This window comes from Bactrocera neohumeralis, chromosome 4 (assembly GCF_024586455.1).
Source record: "Bactrocera neohumeralis isolate Rockhampton chromosome 4, APGP_CSIRO_Bneo_wtdbg2-racon-allhic-juicebox.fasta_v2, whole genome shotgun sequence".
Taxonomy (NCBI): Eukaryota; Metazoa; Arthropoda; class Insecta; order Diptera; family Tephritidae; genus Bactrocera; species Bactrocera neohumeralis.
The window spans coordinates 88,802,666-88,820,990 of NC_065921.1; the positions used below are offsets into that span (position 1 = coordinate 88,802,666).

Consider the following 18,325-nt stretch of genomic DNA (forward strand, 5'->3'; position numbering starts at 1 on the left):
CTGGAAATTTCAGTTTGAAAGATGCACCACGCTGTTGTCGATCTATCGTTGAAAAAGTCTATGAAAGTATGGAAAAGATTGACCAGAACCGTTATATAAGCAGCCATGACATCGCCAACGAACTTAACATTTACCTTCTAACGGTTTTGAATCTCGATGCTTGGGTACTACTTGAGCTGTCTGTGAAAAGTTTAATGAACCGAATTAACATCTGCGATACTTCGCTGTAAATGAAATCGAACCATTTCTGAAGCGATTGGTAACAGGAGACGAAAAGTGGATCAAATACGTCAATGATGTGCGAAAAGATCATGGTCCAAGCGTGGTGAAGCTCAACAAATGGTCGCAAAGCTAGGATTGATGCTTCAAAAAGTTATTCTGAGTGTTTTGTGGGATTGGAAAGGAATCATTCACAATGAGCTGCTCCAGTCTGGTCGAACGATTGATTCTACATGTTATTGTTAAGAACTGATGAGATTGAAACAAGCAATCGGAAATAAAGGCCAGAACTGATCAACATACAGGATTTCGTGTTCCATCAGGACAATGCTAGACTACACACATCTTTGATTACTCGGCAAAAATTGGGAGAGCTTGGCTGGGAAGTTTTGCCCTGACCTTGCACCATCGGACTACTATTTGTCACTTGGCTCCCACATCACTGTTGACAGTCATAGCTTCGAAGTCGTGGATAATCTTGTCTATCTTGTAACCAGCATTAAAACCTACAACAACCTTAGTCTCGAATCCCAACGCTGAATAACTCTTGCCAACAGGTCGCACTTCAGACTGAGTAGGCAATTGAGAAGTAAAGTCCTCTCTCGACGAAGAAAGACCAAAATAAGTCAATTATCATCACCATTCTGCTATATAGTGCAGAGGCATGGACGATGATAACATCTGATGGGGCGACGCTTGGAGTTTTTGAGAGAAAGGTTCTGCGGAAGATTTATAGTCCTTTGTGCTACGATGGCTAGGTAGAGGAAGAGGAAGACTTTAATTATGTTGGAGAGATCAGGTGGAGAAGGACCTGGCTGTACTTGGTATCTCAAATTGGCGCCAAATGGCGAAAGGAAGAAAGGCTGTTTTTAACTCGGCGCAAAGTGGTAACAGCTCCAGTAAAGCAAAAAGTGATGCTTTATGAATTACATTTGGTGCTTTACGCTACTTAAAGACAAGAAAGTGAAGGTTTTTAGGGTGAAACAATATTAATAATTTTTAATTGTTCAATATCTAAAATATAGAAAGAGAAAACACGAAAGTATCTGTTTCATCGAAGAATAAAAAATATTCACGAAATTTATTTAAACAGAATTCTCACTGGGTATCTTTAATTTCGTCCAGTTTCTCTCTTGCCGACCACTGTTCTAGCGGGGCAGAAAAAAAGCTTATTTTAGGCAAACAAACTTTATTTATTTACCATATATTCACTCGCGGCGCTATTTTGTTAATACATATGTACATACATATATGTAAAGTAGAGCGCGTTTTTTACGAAGAGCGGACAGATCAAGATAAGAAGGTTTGAAAGTGAACAAGTGCAACACACGCACTGCCACATACACTTAGGGTACTTGAACTTGTACATGGTCAAGTATGTATGTATGTATGTGTATATATGTAATCCATGTAATTCACTTATGTTATGTATTATAAAAGCCATTAATTGGAAGTGTTGTGCTTTTATTGTCTATAAATATATATAATTAACACATTGAATGTGAGATACAAAACACACACACAAAGAAACCAAACAGTCTATTACAAAGCGGCTTTATTGTGAGTGCATAGACGATAGATAATTACATGAAGTTGGATAGAGTGAAGTGAATATGAGAAAGATTGAAAATGCATTTCAATATAAAGAGATATTACAAAGGCTAATAAATATGCACATGCGCATATAAACATATGTACATATATAAGTAATTATAGCAACATTGAGGCATTATTTGCATGACTAATTTTCCAAGGCAATTTTATGCTTTTGCGCACTTTTTCGAACACAACAGCGCTGCTAGTTGGTTTTCTCCAGATTCTCCACGGTCAGATGTATGCCACCGTCAGCGGCGATGAGGAAATTCTTTTTCAAATAAACCATCGGTTTGAGTGTGCGCGATGAAGGTTTGAAACGAAAGTGGCGCAGCAGTTGTATGACGCCAATGGCGGTCTGCAATTCGCCGAAACGCATGCCAATGCAATTGCGCGGGCCGTCGCCGAAAGGCAAGTAGGCGAAAGGGTGGCGCTGCGCAATGGCTTCCGGTGTAAAGCGTTCGGGGTCGAATTTGTCGGGGTCGGGATAGATTTCGGGGTCATGGTGTATAGCGTCGACGGGTATGAAGATGCGCATGCCACGCTCCAGCAACCAGTTGGTCTTCGGTACTTTGTAATCGGCGACGGCCAAGCGCGTTAGATGCGGTATGACGGGGTGCTTGCGTAGTGTTTCTAAGAAAGCAAATTAAATTTAAGAAAATAATATTATAATAAGTTTTCCTGAGCAACACTTCACCAACCTGATATCACTTTTTTCAAATAAGTCATTTCCTTAATAGACTCGTATGTTACTTGATCCTCTGATTTCTGCAATACACTAAATATTTCCTCACGCAATTTCTCTTGCACTTCTGGATTCAAAGCCAACTCATACAAACAGAAAGACATGACGGTGGATGAGGTTTCAAAGCCAGCCAAGTAGAAGACCAGCGCTTGCGCTGCCACCTGCTCGATATTCAAACCATTCGTCAAGTCATTCTCTTCGATGTCAATTTCTTTGAGGCGATCGCGTTGCGCCTTCATTTCCAACATCATATCCATGAAATCGTTACGTTTCACGCCATTCTTTTCCCTGTAAGCCACGGTTTCACGCACTACACCCATGAAGAATTCGGTGACGTCATCAGTAAAATTCTTTAAACGCAACTGTCGTGCGCGCTCTGGATCTGTGAACATGAAGGCCTGCACAAGTAGCGAGTGACGTGGCTTATCGACAATATTCCTGCCCATTCGCCGGAATATCGCTTGCGGATCTTTCAAGCTATTGCACTCAATGCCGAAGGCAACCTCGCCAATAACATCGGTGGTGTAGCGCGCACAGAGCTCCTTCATTTCCACGGTGCCGCCTATATTCATAATGCGCTGGCATGCGCCAACAATGCGCTCACCGACGGTCACCATAGTGGGGAACATGAAACGTATCTTGCCGGTGGTGAAAGCGGGCGATAACTTGTGGCGCAGCACACGCCACGGCTCGCCGTCCAAGAACAGTAAGTTGCCGGTGAGCGGATCATCGCGCACATTGTGAAAGAGTCCACGATCGGTGAAATAGTTGAAGTCCTTCACTAAAATTTGCTTGATAAGATCGAAATCTATGATGTAGGCGACACGCTTGAGGAAAGTGTAGGCGCCGAATATGGGCGTTTGACCTCTGAAGCGGTTATAGAAGCGTATATTGATGTCTTTCCAGTGATACTTGGTGCCGAGGCCACTCATATTGCCGAGGAAGTATTGTGGTGTCTCATGTGGTACGCCGCGGCGCGCCCAATAGCTGTAGTGGTGACGTAGTTTCCAATAAATGGCGCCCACAAAAACGACGACCAGCGCATAGAGCACTGCAATGCCCATTTTAATGTTTATTTATGTTTTTCTTTCCAAATTATATTATTTATATTCTTTGTATTTCGTTCTCATTTACAGAAATATTTGGTTTGACTTTCCACAATAACGCGACAAATTGCTGCTTTCAACTGCGCTGAGCGACAGACCGCTTGCAACTGGCTTTGCAAATGCATTTTCGCGTAATAAAAATTCTCTTGATTCCACTTTGCGGTTGCGTTCTTTACATCCAAAAGCTTATCGCAAGTGTGAAAATACCCAAGCTTTCTGGGCAGCAACATTTTTGCGGTTTTCTTATCAAACGGATTTTTAGTTTATTGTGCAAGAATTCATACTTTTGGATATAAGAAAGTTCTTAATATTTTTCAGAATATTGAAATGTCAAGTGCGTGCGGTTTGACAGCATATTTGATTCGATTCGTGCTGATTACGGCTGTTTGTATTTGGCTGTTTCATTTGTTAAGCTTAGTATCCAGCTCTCCAGAAATATAAAAACTTCATAAAAAAACGCTTAAAAAACGGTCAAGAAACTTTCCTGCGATAAATTTACGTGTGCTAGTATGCAGCTCTAAAGAAATCTAGTACTAATTTTTAATACTTTTTTTCAATAAAATGCGAATATGGCAAACCTGGTTTTGCGAAGAAACATCAAATCAACAATTGTTTCTTGAAGGAAATCCAAAGTAATCGTTAAATCCATCCTAAATTAGTTAAAATCATTATTATGAAGTGTAGTTCATTTTGAAATGTTGTATAAAACTTACCAATCATCAACAACATTCCTTAAATCGAAATGAAAATATGTATGTTACTACACACATACATACATACCTATTACGCACAAAGTTTATTTTTTTTTTTTGTTTATTCTCTCTTGCTCTTCTAATGTGGATCATTCACAATGCGTAGCCAGCTGTCAAAATTACTTAAAGAAATAATGTATTTTTTTCTTGAGCAATTACTTAAACGCTGGATACGGACCTTTAGAAAATATTCGTAAGTTTTCGTAGCCACGCACCAAATCATTAGTATGAAAAATCAAATTACAGAAAAGTTTCTCTCCAACCTTCCCTCTTAGCTTCGACCCATCCGTGAAAAAGATCACTGCGCATCTTCTCCAGCGACTTCTGCTAAAAAAGGAGAAATATTCGGCGAGTTGAGCGCCCAGCTTTCTTGAGCTTCGCAGCAATACATCTGCCGGCAAGTGCACGTAAAATGGCTAAACCAATTTTAACATTATATTTTAAAATGTTTTAAGTGCTGTCGTTGAGGTAGACTGAAGTGCACCTGAGATGCCTAGGAGAGTCACTCTTTGGATATGTTCAAGCTTCTTACTTCCAGCTGCCCTAAGTATTTCACTTTATCTCCAAATTAAAGACGTTCGTCTCCGAGTGAGGGGAGAGACACATCTGGAATCTTATACCTCCTGTAAAATAAAACCTTTTCAGTTTTACTTGAGTTGACGGCTAAACCGCTTCTATCTGCCCAGAAAGATTTTAATTGAGATTCCCTTCGGTTATTAGAATTTTCCTTTTATCCATAAGAACAAAGTCGTCAGCGGAAGCTGGCACCCGAATTTATACTAGTTTTACAGAGTTCTGGGTTATATACGGATATCTAAACTCAAACCTAACGCTCTCATGATTTCGACACGAAAGGAAATGACAAAAACTTGGTCAAAAAGCAAGCGAGTGAAAATTAATTACACAATTTCTTGTTAATGCAATCATGTCCAGTACAAGATTAAATTTATTTCTAAAATTTATTGCTTCACCCCGTCCACAGGCTCCACTCTCAAGTGTATGCCACTGGCTGGTGTGATTTGGAATATGCGTTCGATGAATTGCACTGGCACCTGCGTGTTCGCGGATTTACTAAATTTGAAGTGTTTTAGTAAATTTATGAGTCCAATTTTAGCTTGCATTTTGCCGAAACGCAATCCAATACAAGCGCGCGGACCTATACCGAAAGGCATATAAGCGGCAGCGTGGCGTTCACGACACAGCTCTGGTTCGAAGCGGTCCGGGTTGAATTTATCTGGTTCAGGGTAAAGTTCTTCATCGTGTTGAATGGCGTGCGCGGGTAATACCACCAGGCATCCCTTCTCAATGACTTCGTTCGTATTGGGCACCAAGTAGTCTGCTTTGGCTTTGCGCACGAGATATGGTACGACAGGGTATTTGCGCAGCGTTTCTTCAATTGACAGATAGTTAATATAATAATTTTTGCAGTTAATAACACTACTCACCATCCACTGCTTGGTCGAGGTACTGCATTTCGTTCAACGCCTCGTAAGTAAGTTGGTTGTTGTGCACGTTTAGTACGCGCACGATTTCAGCACGCACCCGCGCCTGTATGGTCTCGTTCAGCGCGAGTTCATAGAGGCATAACGACATGGTTGTTGAAGATGTATCGAACCCCGCTACAAAGAAAACAAATGCCTGCGATACCATTTGGTGCAGAGTCAAGCCCTGCGATAGATCAATACCATCGCTGTTCAAGGCTAAGCGCTCATCCTCCGCCTTTAAGCCGATCAACAAGTCCATGAAATCATTGCGTTTGATATGCTCACGCTGTCGTAGCTCCACGGTCTGACGTACCACATCTATGTAGAACTGTATGATGTGATCCGGAAAGAATTTCAGCCGCATACGACGCGCCCAATCTGGATTCATCAACATGAATGTCTGCACCAGTTGTGAGTGGCGAGGTTCGGTAAAGACGGCATGACCCCGACGCCTAAACTCAGCTTGTGGGTCAAGTAGACTATTACACTCAATGCCGAAGGCACAAGTGCCGATAACATCAGTAGTGTAGCGCGCACAAAGCTCCTTCAACTCGAGCTCGCACTGCTGGCGACTTTCGCCGATTGCCTTGTGACAAGCGTGTACCAATTCGTTACCCACCTTCACCACGGTGGGGAACATGAATTTCATATTGCCCGAAGAGAATACGGGTGTGAGTTTATTGCGCATGGCGCGCCACTGTGCTCCCTCTAAACGAAATAGGTGACCAGTCAATGGATCATCGCGTGGATTCGAGAAAACGCCACGATCTTGGAAATTCGAAAACTTGCTTATACATATGTCCTTAATCACATCCAAATCGAGTATGAGCGCGGCGCGTGTGAAGAAGATGTACATGCCGACAAAGGGACGTCGCTTCTTAAACGCTACATAAAGCCGCTGGTTAAAGTGTCGCAGCTGCACTTGACCGCCGGCAGCACGCTCTATATTGCCCACCACATAACGGGGACGCACCTGCGGTACCCCGCGACGTTGCCAATAGGTGTAGTGACGGTGTAGTGCGATTACAATCAGTCCGAATGCTGCGACGAGGAGCGCCAAAAAGACAAACATGCTGCGCTTATTTGTTTCTTTGATGTATTTTGAACTGGATTTTAGTGCTTCTGAATTTTGTTCAGAACATTGCTGCCCACGAATAATTTGATATTAAATTAAGTATACAATTAATGTTCAAGCTCGCGCTGTATACTCATCTCACTGACTAGAAAAGCTGAAAGTGCGCGCATTAAATATTTCTTAGCCGGCAACAAAAACTAATCTAACGTAAACAAATGGAATTGTATTAACAAAAAAATAGAAGAACAACAAATGCTCTCACATGTGCATAGAATCAGCGATCTTATCTATTGAATTTCATTTGTTATATATACTTGAACAAAGAAATTAAATAACTAGTCTTTCGCTTTTTTGATATGCTGAGGTACGTGTGCTGCCTTTTTGTTTTTGAACTTCCTCTTCTTCGAATTAAATTTATATCAAATTAAAAATCGGTATTGGTTCAATAATTATGTAGCGCTCTGTTAAAAAATCCTATCAAAAATCCTTTGTTTATATAAGTCTTAACATTTGGACTTATCACTTTGTATATGCTAACGGGCGCATGTTCTATATTTAAATTCGGCAGCGCTGTTTGTGAGCGCAAGTTATTTGGGTGAGCTTTCGCCATGTGGTGAAATGCAACGTTCTCGTTAACACTTGCTCTCAGTGCTCTCTAATGACAACACAGTTGTATAGGGTGAGACAGTAGCGTTTTATGACAGAGAATTGTTTACATTCTCACTGCTATTTATAGTTTATTTCTTTTATTTTTTTAATGATTTAGTTATTAGTAAATAGTTGACGAGAGTAAGCGCAGAGTTGCATTTTTTGCACTTAAAGACTGTGTATGAAAGTTAGATAACTTGTTATTGGATATATTGTTCTTAGACAGACAGCTAGTAGAAGAGTCGTTGTAGCATATGAGATTGATGCTGCTGTGCGCTCAGGTGCGCTCGCCATTATCTACATCTTCTACAGCGAATAGATAACTGAAAAGTGCTGTCTGTTTTTCAGTGCTGTCTGTGTTTCATTATTAGCTTAACTCTTTGTTGAAAAAGCCCTTAATAACGGGTTTTTCAATATGAGCGCCACACAAGTTTTTTTGAATCAAACAATATCGGCTTGGGATATCAATGCAATTCTTTATTCCTGTGAAAGATTTCTTTGACATGACCATGACAGGCAGGCTTGCTTATCCGATCGGTCGATACTGCTGCAATTTCACGTTCGATATTCGTACGAGTTCATCAATCGTCGCTGGCTTGTTGGTATAGACCATAGACTTGACGTAACCCCACAGGAGATAGTCTAACGGCGTCAGATCACACGATCGAGGCGGCCAATTGCCTGGGCCATTTCGTGAGATAAACTTGATTTTCAATAATTCGACTCTACTATTGTTGAGTCTTTTTGGAATCACATGTTGTCCAAGTCCATATTATCCATTCCAGGCCAAAAATATTCGGCTACCATTGGGCCGTAGCGATTCCCATTCATAGTAACGAGCTGATCTTGATCTTGAAGTGCGGCCCAATGACGCCGCCGGCTCATAAACCGCAGCGAACCGTAAGTTTTTCGGGATAACTGGTAACTCACGGAGTACGTGTGGATTGCTGCCTGACAAATAACGCATATATTGCTTATTGAGGAAGCCATTCCGCCAGAAATCAGATTCATAATAATAAAATAAAGAGAAAGTTCAGTTAAAGATTGGAAATAGTCAGGTTGTTATGGAGAAAAGTAAATTCTCAGTTCACTGTTACTTTTTATTGTAGATCACAATTTTAAATTTAGTATAACAGTTTGTAAAGTTTGTGTACAGAAACATTTTGAAAGTTTCAAATATCACTAACTTGAACTTAAAAATAGTAACCTATTTAAAAAATAACTAAAGTAGACATGTGAATTAAATTTTATTATCATAATCTCTTATATAATAAAAACAGCCAGCACTACGACATGTGCTCTCCAAACCGCCTAGCAGAGCCCTGCCGCCCACTTTACAAGCGCTGCACGCGCAGTTTAATGCCATTGATCGGCTGTAGTATTATTTTCTCGACCTGAAAGCTCAAGCGCTCTTCCGTTTCTTCGCAGACGGAAAACTTGAAATGTCTCAGCAAATATGTGAGTCCAATGCACACCTGCATTTTGCCGAAACGTAGGCCGATGCAATTGCGTGGACCATCACCGAAGGGCAGATAAGTGCAGGCGGGGCGTGTTTTTATTTCCGCTTCTGAAAACCGGTCTGGATCGAACTTTTCCGGATTTGGAAAGTATTGGTGGTCGTGATGCAGCTCATAGACGGGTATAATAACCATTGTGCCTTTCTCGATGGTGAAGCGCGGATCTGCGGTTTTATAATCTATATCAGCTTCACGCACCAAATGGCCTACAATGGGATATCTTCGCAGTGTCTCTGAAAATCAAAACATGAATTAGGGTTTTGCGAACAATTGATCGACAGCGTGACCCACCTGATAATACTTGCTCCATGTAGCGCATATCTTGCATTGACTCGTAGGTTAATTGGTTGTTGTGACGCTCCAGCACCGTATTTATTTCAGCACGCAGTCGATTCTGTATGTCCTGCCATTTGGCCAGCTCATAAAGTACATAACCCATTGTGGATGAGGAGGTCTCAAAACCAGCTATAAGGAAGACGAAAGCTTGAGCAGCAATCTCATTAACTGTGAGTCCGCCATCATTGCCGTCCTTGCTCTTTAATTCCAGCAAGGTATCCATTAGGTCGTTGCGTTTCACACCAGTCCTTTCCCGATACTCAATGGTTTCACGCACGATGCCCATATAGAAGTCGTTCACTTCCTGTGTGGTTTGTCGCATACGCAACGTACGTGCCAACTTCGGCGCCGCTTCGATAAAGGTATCCAGAAGGAAACCGTGTCGTCTATCGATATTTGCTTTCCTACCCATCACCACGAAGTCCGCCTGCGGATGGCGCAAACTATTGCACTCGATGCCAAAGGCGCATACGCCGATGATATCGGCCGTGAAGCGCGAGAGCAAGTCGGTGATCTCAATGACACCATCAACAGCGGTCGCTTGCTTTTCTTCCAAAACTTTTTTAAATTCCTCAGCCACTTTGACCACGATGGGATGCATGTGTTTCATTTTGCCCGAACTAAACGCCGCAGAGAGTTTCTGGCGTAATTCACGCCACTTGGTACCTTCCAAGGCGAAGAGATGACCCGTGAGTGGATCGTCCCTAACATTGGAGAACACGCCGCGCTCACGAAAATGATTAAAGTCTTTGATCAGTATGCTCTTTACCAGGTCTGGGTCCAAAATGAGTGCGACTGGTCTAAAGGCCATGAACATGCCGGCGAATGGTGCGCTGTCTTTGAATTTCCTATAGATCGGTGCGAGTATTTCAAAGAAACATTTTGTGCTACGCCATTCTTTAAAATCACCCAGTGGAAAGTGTGGCGCTTCATGTGGTACACCGCGGCGTTTCCAGTAGCCGTGTCTGTACTTAAGAAAGGCTAACAGCAGTACAATGCTAAGCACCAACAAGTTCAAGAAAATGCTCATAGCGGGTGCGTGTGGAAACCTTTTTAAAAGACACTATCTGAAATAGAACTGAAGATAGTATGAGTTGCTCGAGCGTTATTTATACTTTGTGTCGAGTATGTACTAATTTTTTGTTTCAAATGTAATCTAAACATATTCTTATCACTTACTGAGATAGTGTGAGGAGTATAATGAATTATTTAATTTAGTTTTGCATCACTTCAGCGTCTGTCACAAATATTTGTAAAAACTGCAAGCCTTTTGACTTTATTATTGAATGAGACAAACGCACGCGTGCCTATTTATTTATGAGTTTGTAGAACCGGTTATCTTTGTTATATTGTGCATCCAATTCATTAGAGGGCTGATATGCTTAACTGTTATCGCTGACCCTTGATTCTAAATTTCATAACTGTTCTTTCTACAGCTTAGGCTAGGCACATAGTAGCGCATAGCGTACACTGCATTGGTGAGTGCATCGTGCGACTTAGTAAATTGAGGAAACGAGAGATATTAGAAATGAGTGCCTGATATCATGAGCATATTTGCAAACTCTCCTATTATTCTCCTTCCACGCAGAACTGCCCCGCGAGAGTCAATATGGTTTGCAGTTATATTAAGAAATAAATGCAACCTTATTTATGTAAAGTTGCTTACCCTATCTTATTCAATGCAGTTTCATTGACCTAAATTCCCGTGACATAATCTTTCAATAAACATTGTTTGTGACACTATGACAAAATTTCAACGACTCGCGCTAAAAAATTTTCATCGAAAGTGAAATGACCTTAGAAAAGCAGTTGGCTTAAGCTTGTTCACTTTCACCTTGCGTGTTCCTATTTTTGCTTGTAAGAGAGAGGTATACTGAAGATAATGGAATGTACTGATAGTTTAGAAGTATATAACGACTGGTACGTAGGTTGTTTTTTAAATTTTGGAATTTGGCAACCCTAGTGTCGCAATCTGGCAACTCACCACTTTATCGTACAGTTTGATAATTTTAATGTTATACATACTCAGAATATTTTGACATAGAACAGCTGTTTTTGTTGTTTACAGTAACTTGAAATATTCATTTCAGTCAAAAAATTGAATAAAACCGCAAACATTTTCGGTCGATTATTTTTTTTACAACTTTCGACGTGTGTAAACTCAGCAATAGTGCAACGATGAACTGAAGTAAATTTTTGGTGATGAAGCTCCATTAAGGACAAGTGTTCATCGATGGTGTGGTGAATATAATTGAGATCATAAATTATTTAAAGACGAATTTCGTCATCCAAAACAGTTCTTCTTCTTCAGTTCTATTGATGCTATCCGCAAAGTGTTATTAAGATCGTCATGTAACCTATCATGAGATTGAGAGAATTATGGACATTAGTGGGACCATCATATATTCAATATTGCATGGACAAGTGACCGTTGAACAAAATGGTTCGTATTAAATCTCAAACAAATCTCAATCTCAAACAGCAGCGGTGCTTCGAAACCCGTCTATGACATCGTGAGAGCTGATAAATAGTGAACAGCAGTCGACTATGTGGGCGTTCCAAGTTGAGCCGAATCCAAGAAAAGTTGTTCACTTCTTCACTAGAGTATAAAGTCCTTAGCGCTGCAAACACATACGATGCTAAAACAGCGCTTGAAAGCCACTTCTTTTCGGAGCTTTTTGATGAAAAAATCTCAATTATAAACGCACTCTCAATCATTTCATATTATCGAGTTGTGTTGCTTTAAAAGAAAGCATAAAATATTGTTAGGTTTGTTAATTTGGAGGGTACTTTCTACAGCCACAGCAACCTTTTTGGCAGCTCCCCAAATTTTAAGCAGATTTCTGGTATTTTTCAAAGCTTCACTTTTGTGTGTGTGCTAGCTTTGTGCTGCGAAAGGCAAAGGTGTCTGAATTTGGCGCGTCAGGGTGTGAAATTGTGTTGAAATGTAAAATGTTTGTGATTTCGGTTGGCATGTGTCTGCTCATATTAAGTGAAATTTATGGAATATTTCGATGCGTAAATATTATTCGCTTTAGTAGGCGTTCAAAAATGAAGAAAAAGCTATTTAAACTGCTGTTATACAAAAATCAATATTTCGGGCAGAAAATACTAAGAATTAGTACAAATGAAATTGCTTGATTTTCGGAAAGGGTCCTTCAAATTCAGGAAATCTTATTCAAACGTCACTATTTTTTTCACGAAACTTCAATTTTTCTTTACTGTTTGTGGGCATATTCAATTCAATTTTTCTTTACTGTTTGTGAGCATATTACCGATATATGTATATATTTGGCCACATATTGTCATACTATATAGATCAAAATAAGTCTATGAGGATAAAAAGAAGAAAAGGGGAGTAGTAACAAAAAGCGCTCAGGGAGCAAAAAATTATCGATCAAAAGAGCAATATTACAAATCGAATTGGAAATTTTAAATTTAAATTGAAGAGGCAGAGATGTGGCTCATGTAAAGGTTTGGCGATGGCACGAACGACTGAGTAAGAAATTTAGCAAAGTAAACACGATATGGCAACTATAATTGCGCAGTGGAGAAGTACGTGACGATTTAAGTAGAAATCTATACTGCTATATCAATGTAGACAGAAAAACAGAGGAAAGAAATAGCTTTTGTCATTGAGAAAAAGTAAACGAAAAATAAAGTATAGTGTATGTGATTCATAGTTAGATATGAAGCATAAGATATTATGAAATTTCAAAAAAGTTTAGTATATCAAATTGTCCAATTTCAAAAGTAAAAAAATATATTTGTACGACGAAACTTGCATTTTTGAAAAAAAAAAAATTATATTTTGATAGTAAAAAGTTTTTGAAGAATTAATTGATTTCAAATCACAATAAGCAAAAGTAAGTAAAAACACTTGCCTTCTCTCTGAATCTCTGTACCGAAATGCCGGCGCCACACTTTGCTGAAAAACTGCGGACTTTCTCTGTTTACGTTTTGATTTGAGCCAAAATAATTACATTTGCCTTCACATACACGTTACTCATACGCCCCGTTGCTCTATAATGAGTTCCACATTTATATGGGCAACAGCCAGCAGCGGCAAGTAAGCGTTTGTGAGAGTGCGTGTGAAGCTGCAACGGTAAACAACGCACAAAATTAAATACAAACACAAATAAATAAAGTTGTGCGAAAGGCGTCCAAAGCAAGAGGCAAAATTTAATTTACACACGTACTCCGGCGTGTTTATGTGGTTTGCGCCAGTTAAAAACAAAGTTTTTTTGTTGCTTTTTTTTGCAATACCAACAGCTGTTCACCAACTTACTGTGGACTCCTGGCGCTTGTGGTGACCTCGAATTACAGAAAATAAAAATAAAAGCAAGAAAAAAACACTAAAAAAACAACGTAGGCACAGACATACAGGTATAGGTAAAGTGCTTGGTTAAAAGATGCTGCTTGCCAGCAATAACAACAAAACCAGACAAAATTCATGTTGCTGCATAAAATACGTGCAATTTCGCTGGAGTGGTCACTAAATCGCTACACTCAGCTATGTGCATGTGTGTGTGTGTGTATATATATGTTTGGGATATACAACGCTATAATCCGTGGTAGACAACACGTTGAGTGCAGCTGAAAAGCAGTGACCTGAAGGGGGGATAACGAGCTTGTCAAGTGGGCAACAAGAAGTTGGGAGCGCGTTCCCTGTTGCGCGTCTGAGTCTACGGCGTGCAGTGCACGAAGCAGCGTTTTTATGAATATGTGTTAGTGCATAAGGTAGTTTTTAATATATTTTGGTTGGCAGATTTCGCAAAATTGATTCTAAGCGAAATGTGAACACGAATAGTAGGTAGGTAGATAGACGAATTATCAGAAAAAAAAAGTTTCATTTAACTCTGATCTGTATTGTGAAGGTTTGCAGCTGCAAAGACCTAACCACGCGATCTCACCTTGCATTATGCTATTCATTTCCCCCACTGTCTGTTGCATCCGCTTATGCTCTCTCTGATTTTGCCATCCTCACTATGACTTCATTTATGTATTTTAGTTTGCTTTGTTGACAACACGGTATCGCTTGTTATCTAAACAAAGTATCACAAACTAATTCAATATTCTGTCACTATCTCATCTATGCTGATTGTGTGCACAATATGCTTATTTAGTTTCCATGCGGCTGCACAAACTGAAATAAATTTTTGTGTAAATAGCCGTCGCTTGAGCGTCCATTGGCTGCGCCACATTTATGCAAAATCGAATTTGCATAACATATTTAGCGCGTATGCAGCGTGTAAAGTCAGTGAACTATTTGCTGTGAATTCAATCAATATTTGCGCCATTTGTTATTATTTGCGAAAGTGTATGTTCTGTAAAATTTATTTATTTCCAACTCATATTTACGTTTAAGGGGCACAGCTGGTGTGAAGTTAAACAAAAAATTATTAAAAATAACGCAATGAAATTTTAAGTCGTTGTGTCAAATAAGTTTTGAGTTAGCGTCGTCTCAAATGTTCAATCAACTGCATCAGAATAAAAACCAAAATCTGGGTAAAATATTTTTTTTAATGCCGGAATTTTGCTAAGTTTTTGGAGTTATTAACTTTGAAATTTTGCACACGTCTGTTTTCATCCAAGGAGCTGCTCATATGTCCGAACTATTGATATTGGACCACTATAGCATATAGTTGCCATACAAACTGAACTATCCAAATCAAGTTTCAGTAAGAAAAACTTTTTCATTTGACAAGATATCTTTACGAAATTCGGGTCAGCTATTTTTTTAAGCATTTCTACAATCTTCGAAGAAATTTCTTAGATCGGATTAAAATAGCATATAGCTGCCATACAAACTGAACGAACGAAATCAAGTTTCAGTAAGAAAAACTTTTTCATTTGATAAGATATCTTTACGAAATTCGGGTCAGCTATTTTTTTTAAGCATTTCTACAATCTTCGAAGAAATTTTTTAGATCGGATCATTATAGCGTATAGCTGCCATACAAACTGAACGGTAGGAATAAATTTTTTGTGTGGAGAACTTTTTTTTTGACCAAGTATCATTACGAAATTTAGCACAGGTTATTACTCAATTCAATGCTATAATATCCGAAAAAAAATTATTGAGATCGAACCACTATAACATATAGCTGCCATACAAACCGGCCGTACCAAGTGAATTTTTTGTATGAAGAGTTTTATTTCTTTTTATTTACGAATGATATTTTAGCTTCAGGGCAACCGAAGTTAATGTTTTTTCCAATTTTTATTTCCAAAAACATATTTTTTATGCTGGTCCACTAGGTGTGTCCCTTAATATAAGCTACTAGTTATTTTTCGCTTCAATTAAAACCGTCAGAATATCGTATAAGCAAATAAGTGGCGCTAGTTTTCCCCATGTGATTTCAAACATGAAATTGAAATTACTTTCAATTAATAATAACTGCTACATATTGAGCTGTAAACTAAATTTTGGACACAAATAATTGATGTTGTAACGAAAAATGTTGATTACATTGAACTGCGTTTCACCTCCAGCTCCATTTGTCCACCAAAACCTCATTTATCCACCTCCACCTTCATTAATCCAGTTTAATGCAATCATAGTTATGCGCACTTCCCGATTCGACATTTCAATTTTCTGAATTTCAGCTTCAATTGCTTCCCTCTCATCGGCAAACAAGTTGTATATTTGCGCCGTTTCCTTCCAGCGACAAGCGACACAGCGCGTCTGTCAACGGTATTGTTTATTGAATGCAAAGCTTACCTGTGGCCCCGCTGTGCTCTTGTCGTGGCTTTAAAATCATCGTCCTCATTAATCAATACGAATCTGAACCAGCCAGCGCCATTTGTCAGCACACACCCTCGCCCCAAGTTGTTGCTTTCAATCGACGACACAATTCGTCTCTCTTTTGTTTGGGGCGTCATGTAGCCTTTTTGGCCGCCCGACCTCGCATATGCGCTACGAACTGCGAATTGACAAGTATCGCTTGTTTTCGTTGGTGTGTGATATGTGTGGCAAGTAGCATGCGGTATGCAGCATGTGGCATGAAAATCCGCCTTACACATCAATAGTTCGATACAATGGTGTGCGTGTGAATAAATTCGTTACGTAGAAATGACTTTTCTTTGTTGAAATGTCGGCTCTTGGGTGCGGTCTGGTCGAGGGCAAACTTTCGATGTTGTATGCCATTAAATTTTCTCGCTTATTCGCGGCGCAAATGGCTAAAAATTTACGTTTAATAAATTGAAAAAGTTCGTGAAACCTTAAAGCGCAATTTTTTACGCAAACACATTACGTTGCTAAGAATGGCTTTATTCTGGTTATTTACGTCGGTTAGATTTAAAATTATTTGTTAGCCCACATAAGTATACTAGACAACGGTTTTGGTTAGAGAGCGATTGAGATGCAAAAACGGCTCGACGATTTATAGCTTGCCTAAGATAGGAAGTTAAGAAAATCTAAATTTAGCTGCACTTCTACTAATAATTAAAGAAACCTTAATATTTATCAATTAATCTTGTGGTTCAATTGTAATGAGTTTACAGTTTATTCTAAATTCCCAGCTGAGCTTTCAAGCTTCAGCGAACTTTTGTAAAGCTTTGGCGCAAACTTTGTTTTTAAGCGGACTTTCAAGCAAGAGGTAGAAAACGACATAAAGAGAGCCTCAGATGAGCGTAAAGAGTGCGATAAATCAGTGATATTGAATTTGATATTCTTAAAAGCTCTTACACTATTATACCCTGAACAGGGTGATGTTAAAGAAAATCAGTTTGCCTCGAATTTTGACTGGGATGAAAAATGGATTTATTTTAAAAATTCTAAACGGAGATAATAATGTGTTAATTCGGGAAAACAATCATTATCGACTGCAAAAACAGATCGATTCGGAAAGAACCCAATGCTCTGTGTTTAATGAGATAAGAAGGGTGGGGTATATCATGAGCTTCTAAAACCTAGTGCAACTGTTGTTGTCGTTGGTATAAGGGGTACCCGTTAGGACGGTAAAGATTTGAGAAGTTTTAATCGACGTCATCCGACAGTAGACCAAGGAAACGTGCTGTTTGGACGGGGTCGGGCCAAAGGGAGAAGGGTGTCAGATGTGTAGGATTAGCAGGGCATGCAAAGAAGTGGCTAGTGTCATGCGGGAACTTGTTGCACGTTGGATATATGTTTGATACGTCAGAGTCTATTCTGGATAAATAGGAGTTTAATCTGCTACAGTATCCAGAACAAAGCTGCTAATGGGTCACTTTCGATTCTCGTGGCAACCCGAGCTCTTCGTCTGCAATGGGTTGTGATATGACTCCAAGTACGCCATTCACTGAGAGGGAGTCGGTGAAGGTATTAATTGCTCCACTGTGAATGGCGGTCAATGTATGTCGGAAGTTAGTTGCGTTCGAAGTCTGGTCGGCGAATTGTTTTATGTAGTTGAGGAAGGACCTTTTTATGCTCCAATAAGGAAGTTCCGCTCCAAGCAGGTGACTGCAGGGATGATTTCTGCGAAAGCACCTCAGAAGGAATTGCTTGGAAAGGAGTTCATTATGTTCCTTAACGGGCCGCGTACGTGCGTCACTATGCTGGTCGCTGGGAGTCATCGATAGAACGCCAGTCCGGAATGCAGTGTTCTGACAAGTTTACAGCTTCCTCGTTTGCATTCCGCTGCGATTAGTCGCTACAGACATGAAATGGGCCACAAGATATTTTTTACACGTCAGTCCATCTGAAAACTAAGCAAAATCGATTCAGGCTACAATCAAATTACTTGGCTGTGAGCTGCTTCCCCATGCGCCGTATTCACTAGACTTGGCCCGTGTTTGTAAAACCCAGAGGGAAATGTCGGAGTCACTATAAAAACTATATTTAAATGAAAATATGATATAAATGATCAG

At 39.7% G+C, this 18,325-nt stretch overlaps 3 protein-coding genes across 3 annotated transcripts; all 3 read right to left on the bottom strand.

Annotated features, from left to right (window-relative positions):
• Positions 1–1,757: 1,757 nt before the first annotated feature.
• Positions 1,758–4,138, bottom strand: LOC126756131 (probable cytochrome P450 6a13). Its single transcript, XM_050468976.1, has 2 exons — positions 2,514–4,138; positions 1,758–2,445 (listed from the first exon to the last, which is right to left on the bottom strand). Exons 1-2 carry the CDS (start codon positions 3,619–3,621, stop codon positions 2,018–2,020), a joined length of 1,536 nt encoding a protein of 511 aa, XP_050324933.1. The 5' UTR covers positions 3,622–4,138; the 3' UTR covers positions 1,758–2,017.
• A 1,184-nt stretch (positions 4,139–5,322) lies between these two features.
• Positions 5,323–7,171, bottom strand: LOC126756130 (probable cytochrome P450 6a14). The gene is made up of 2 exons (XM_050468975.1): positions 5,861–7,171; positions 5,323–5,805 (listed from the first exon to the last, which is right to left on the bottom strand). Exons 1-2 carry the CDS (start codon positions 6,969–6,971, stop codon positions 5,375–5,377), a joined length of 1,542 nt encoding a protein of 513 aa, XP_050324932.1. The 5' UTR covers positions 6,972–7,171; the 3' UTR covers positions 5,323–5,374.
• A 1,679-nt stretch (positions 7,172–8,850) lies between these two features.
• LOC126756138 (probable cytochrome P450 6a23) lies at positions 8,851–10,728 on the bottom strand. Its single transcript, XM_050468984.1, has 3 exons — positions 10,655–10,728; positions 9,431–10,542; positions 8,851–9,372 (listed from the first exon to the last, which is right to left on the bottom strand). Exons 2-3 carry the CDS (start codon positions 10,503–10,505, stop codon positions 8,957–8,959), a joined length of 1,491 nt encoding a protein of 496 aa, XP_050324941.1. The 5' UTR covers positions 10,506–10,542; positions 10,655–10,728; the 3' UTR covers positions 8,851–8,956.
• Between the last annotated feature and the right edge of the window lie 7,597 nt (positions 10,729–18,325).

Coding starts and splice junctions, on each gene's coding strand:
- LOC126756138 (XM_050468984.1), bottom strand. CDS start 10,505: ATGAGCATTTTCTTGAACTTGTTGGTGCTTAGCATTGTACTGCTGTTA. Junction 9,373..9,430: donor CATGGAGCAAGTATTATCAG/GTGGGTCACGCT, acceptor TTTGATTTTCAG/AGACACTGCGAAGATATCCC.
- LOC126756131 (XM_050468976.1), bottom strand. CDS start 3,621: ATGGGCATTGCAGTGCTCTATGCGCTGGTCGTCGTTTTTGTGGGCGCC. Junction 2,446..2,513: donor TTTGAAAAAAGTGATATCAG/GTTGGTGAAGTG, acceptor TTGCTTTCTTAG/AAACACTACGCAAGCACCCC.
- LOC126756130 (XM_050468975.1), bottom strand. CDS start 6,971: ATGTTTGTCTTTTTGGCGCTCCTCGTCGCAGCATTCGGACTGATTGTA. Junction 5,806..5,860: donor CCTCGACCAAGCAGTGGATG/GTGAGTAGTGTT, acceptor TGTCAATTGAAG/AAACGCTGCGCAAATACCCT.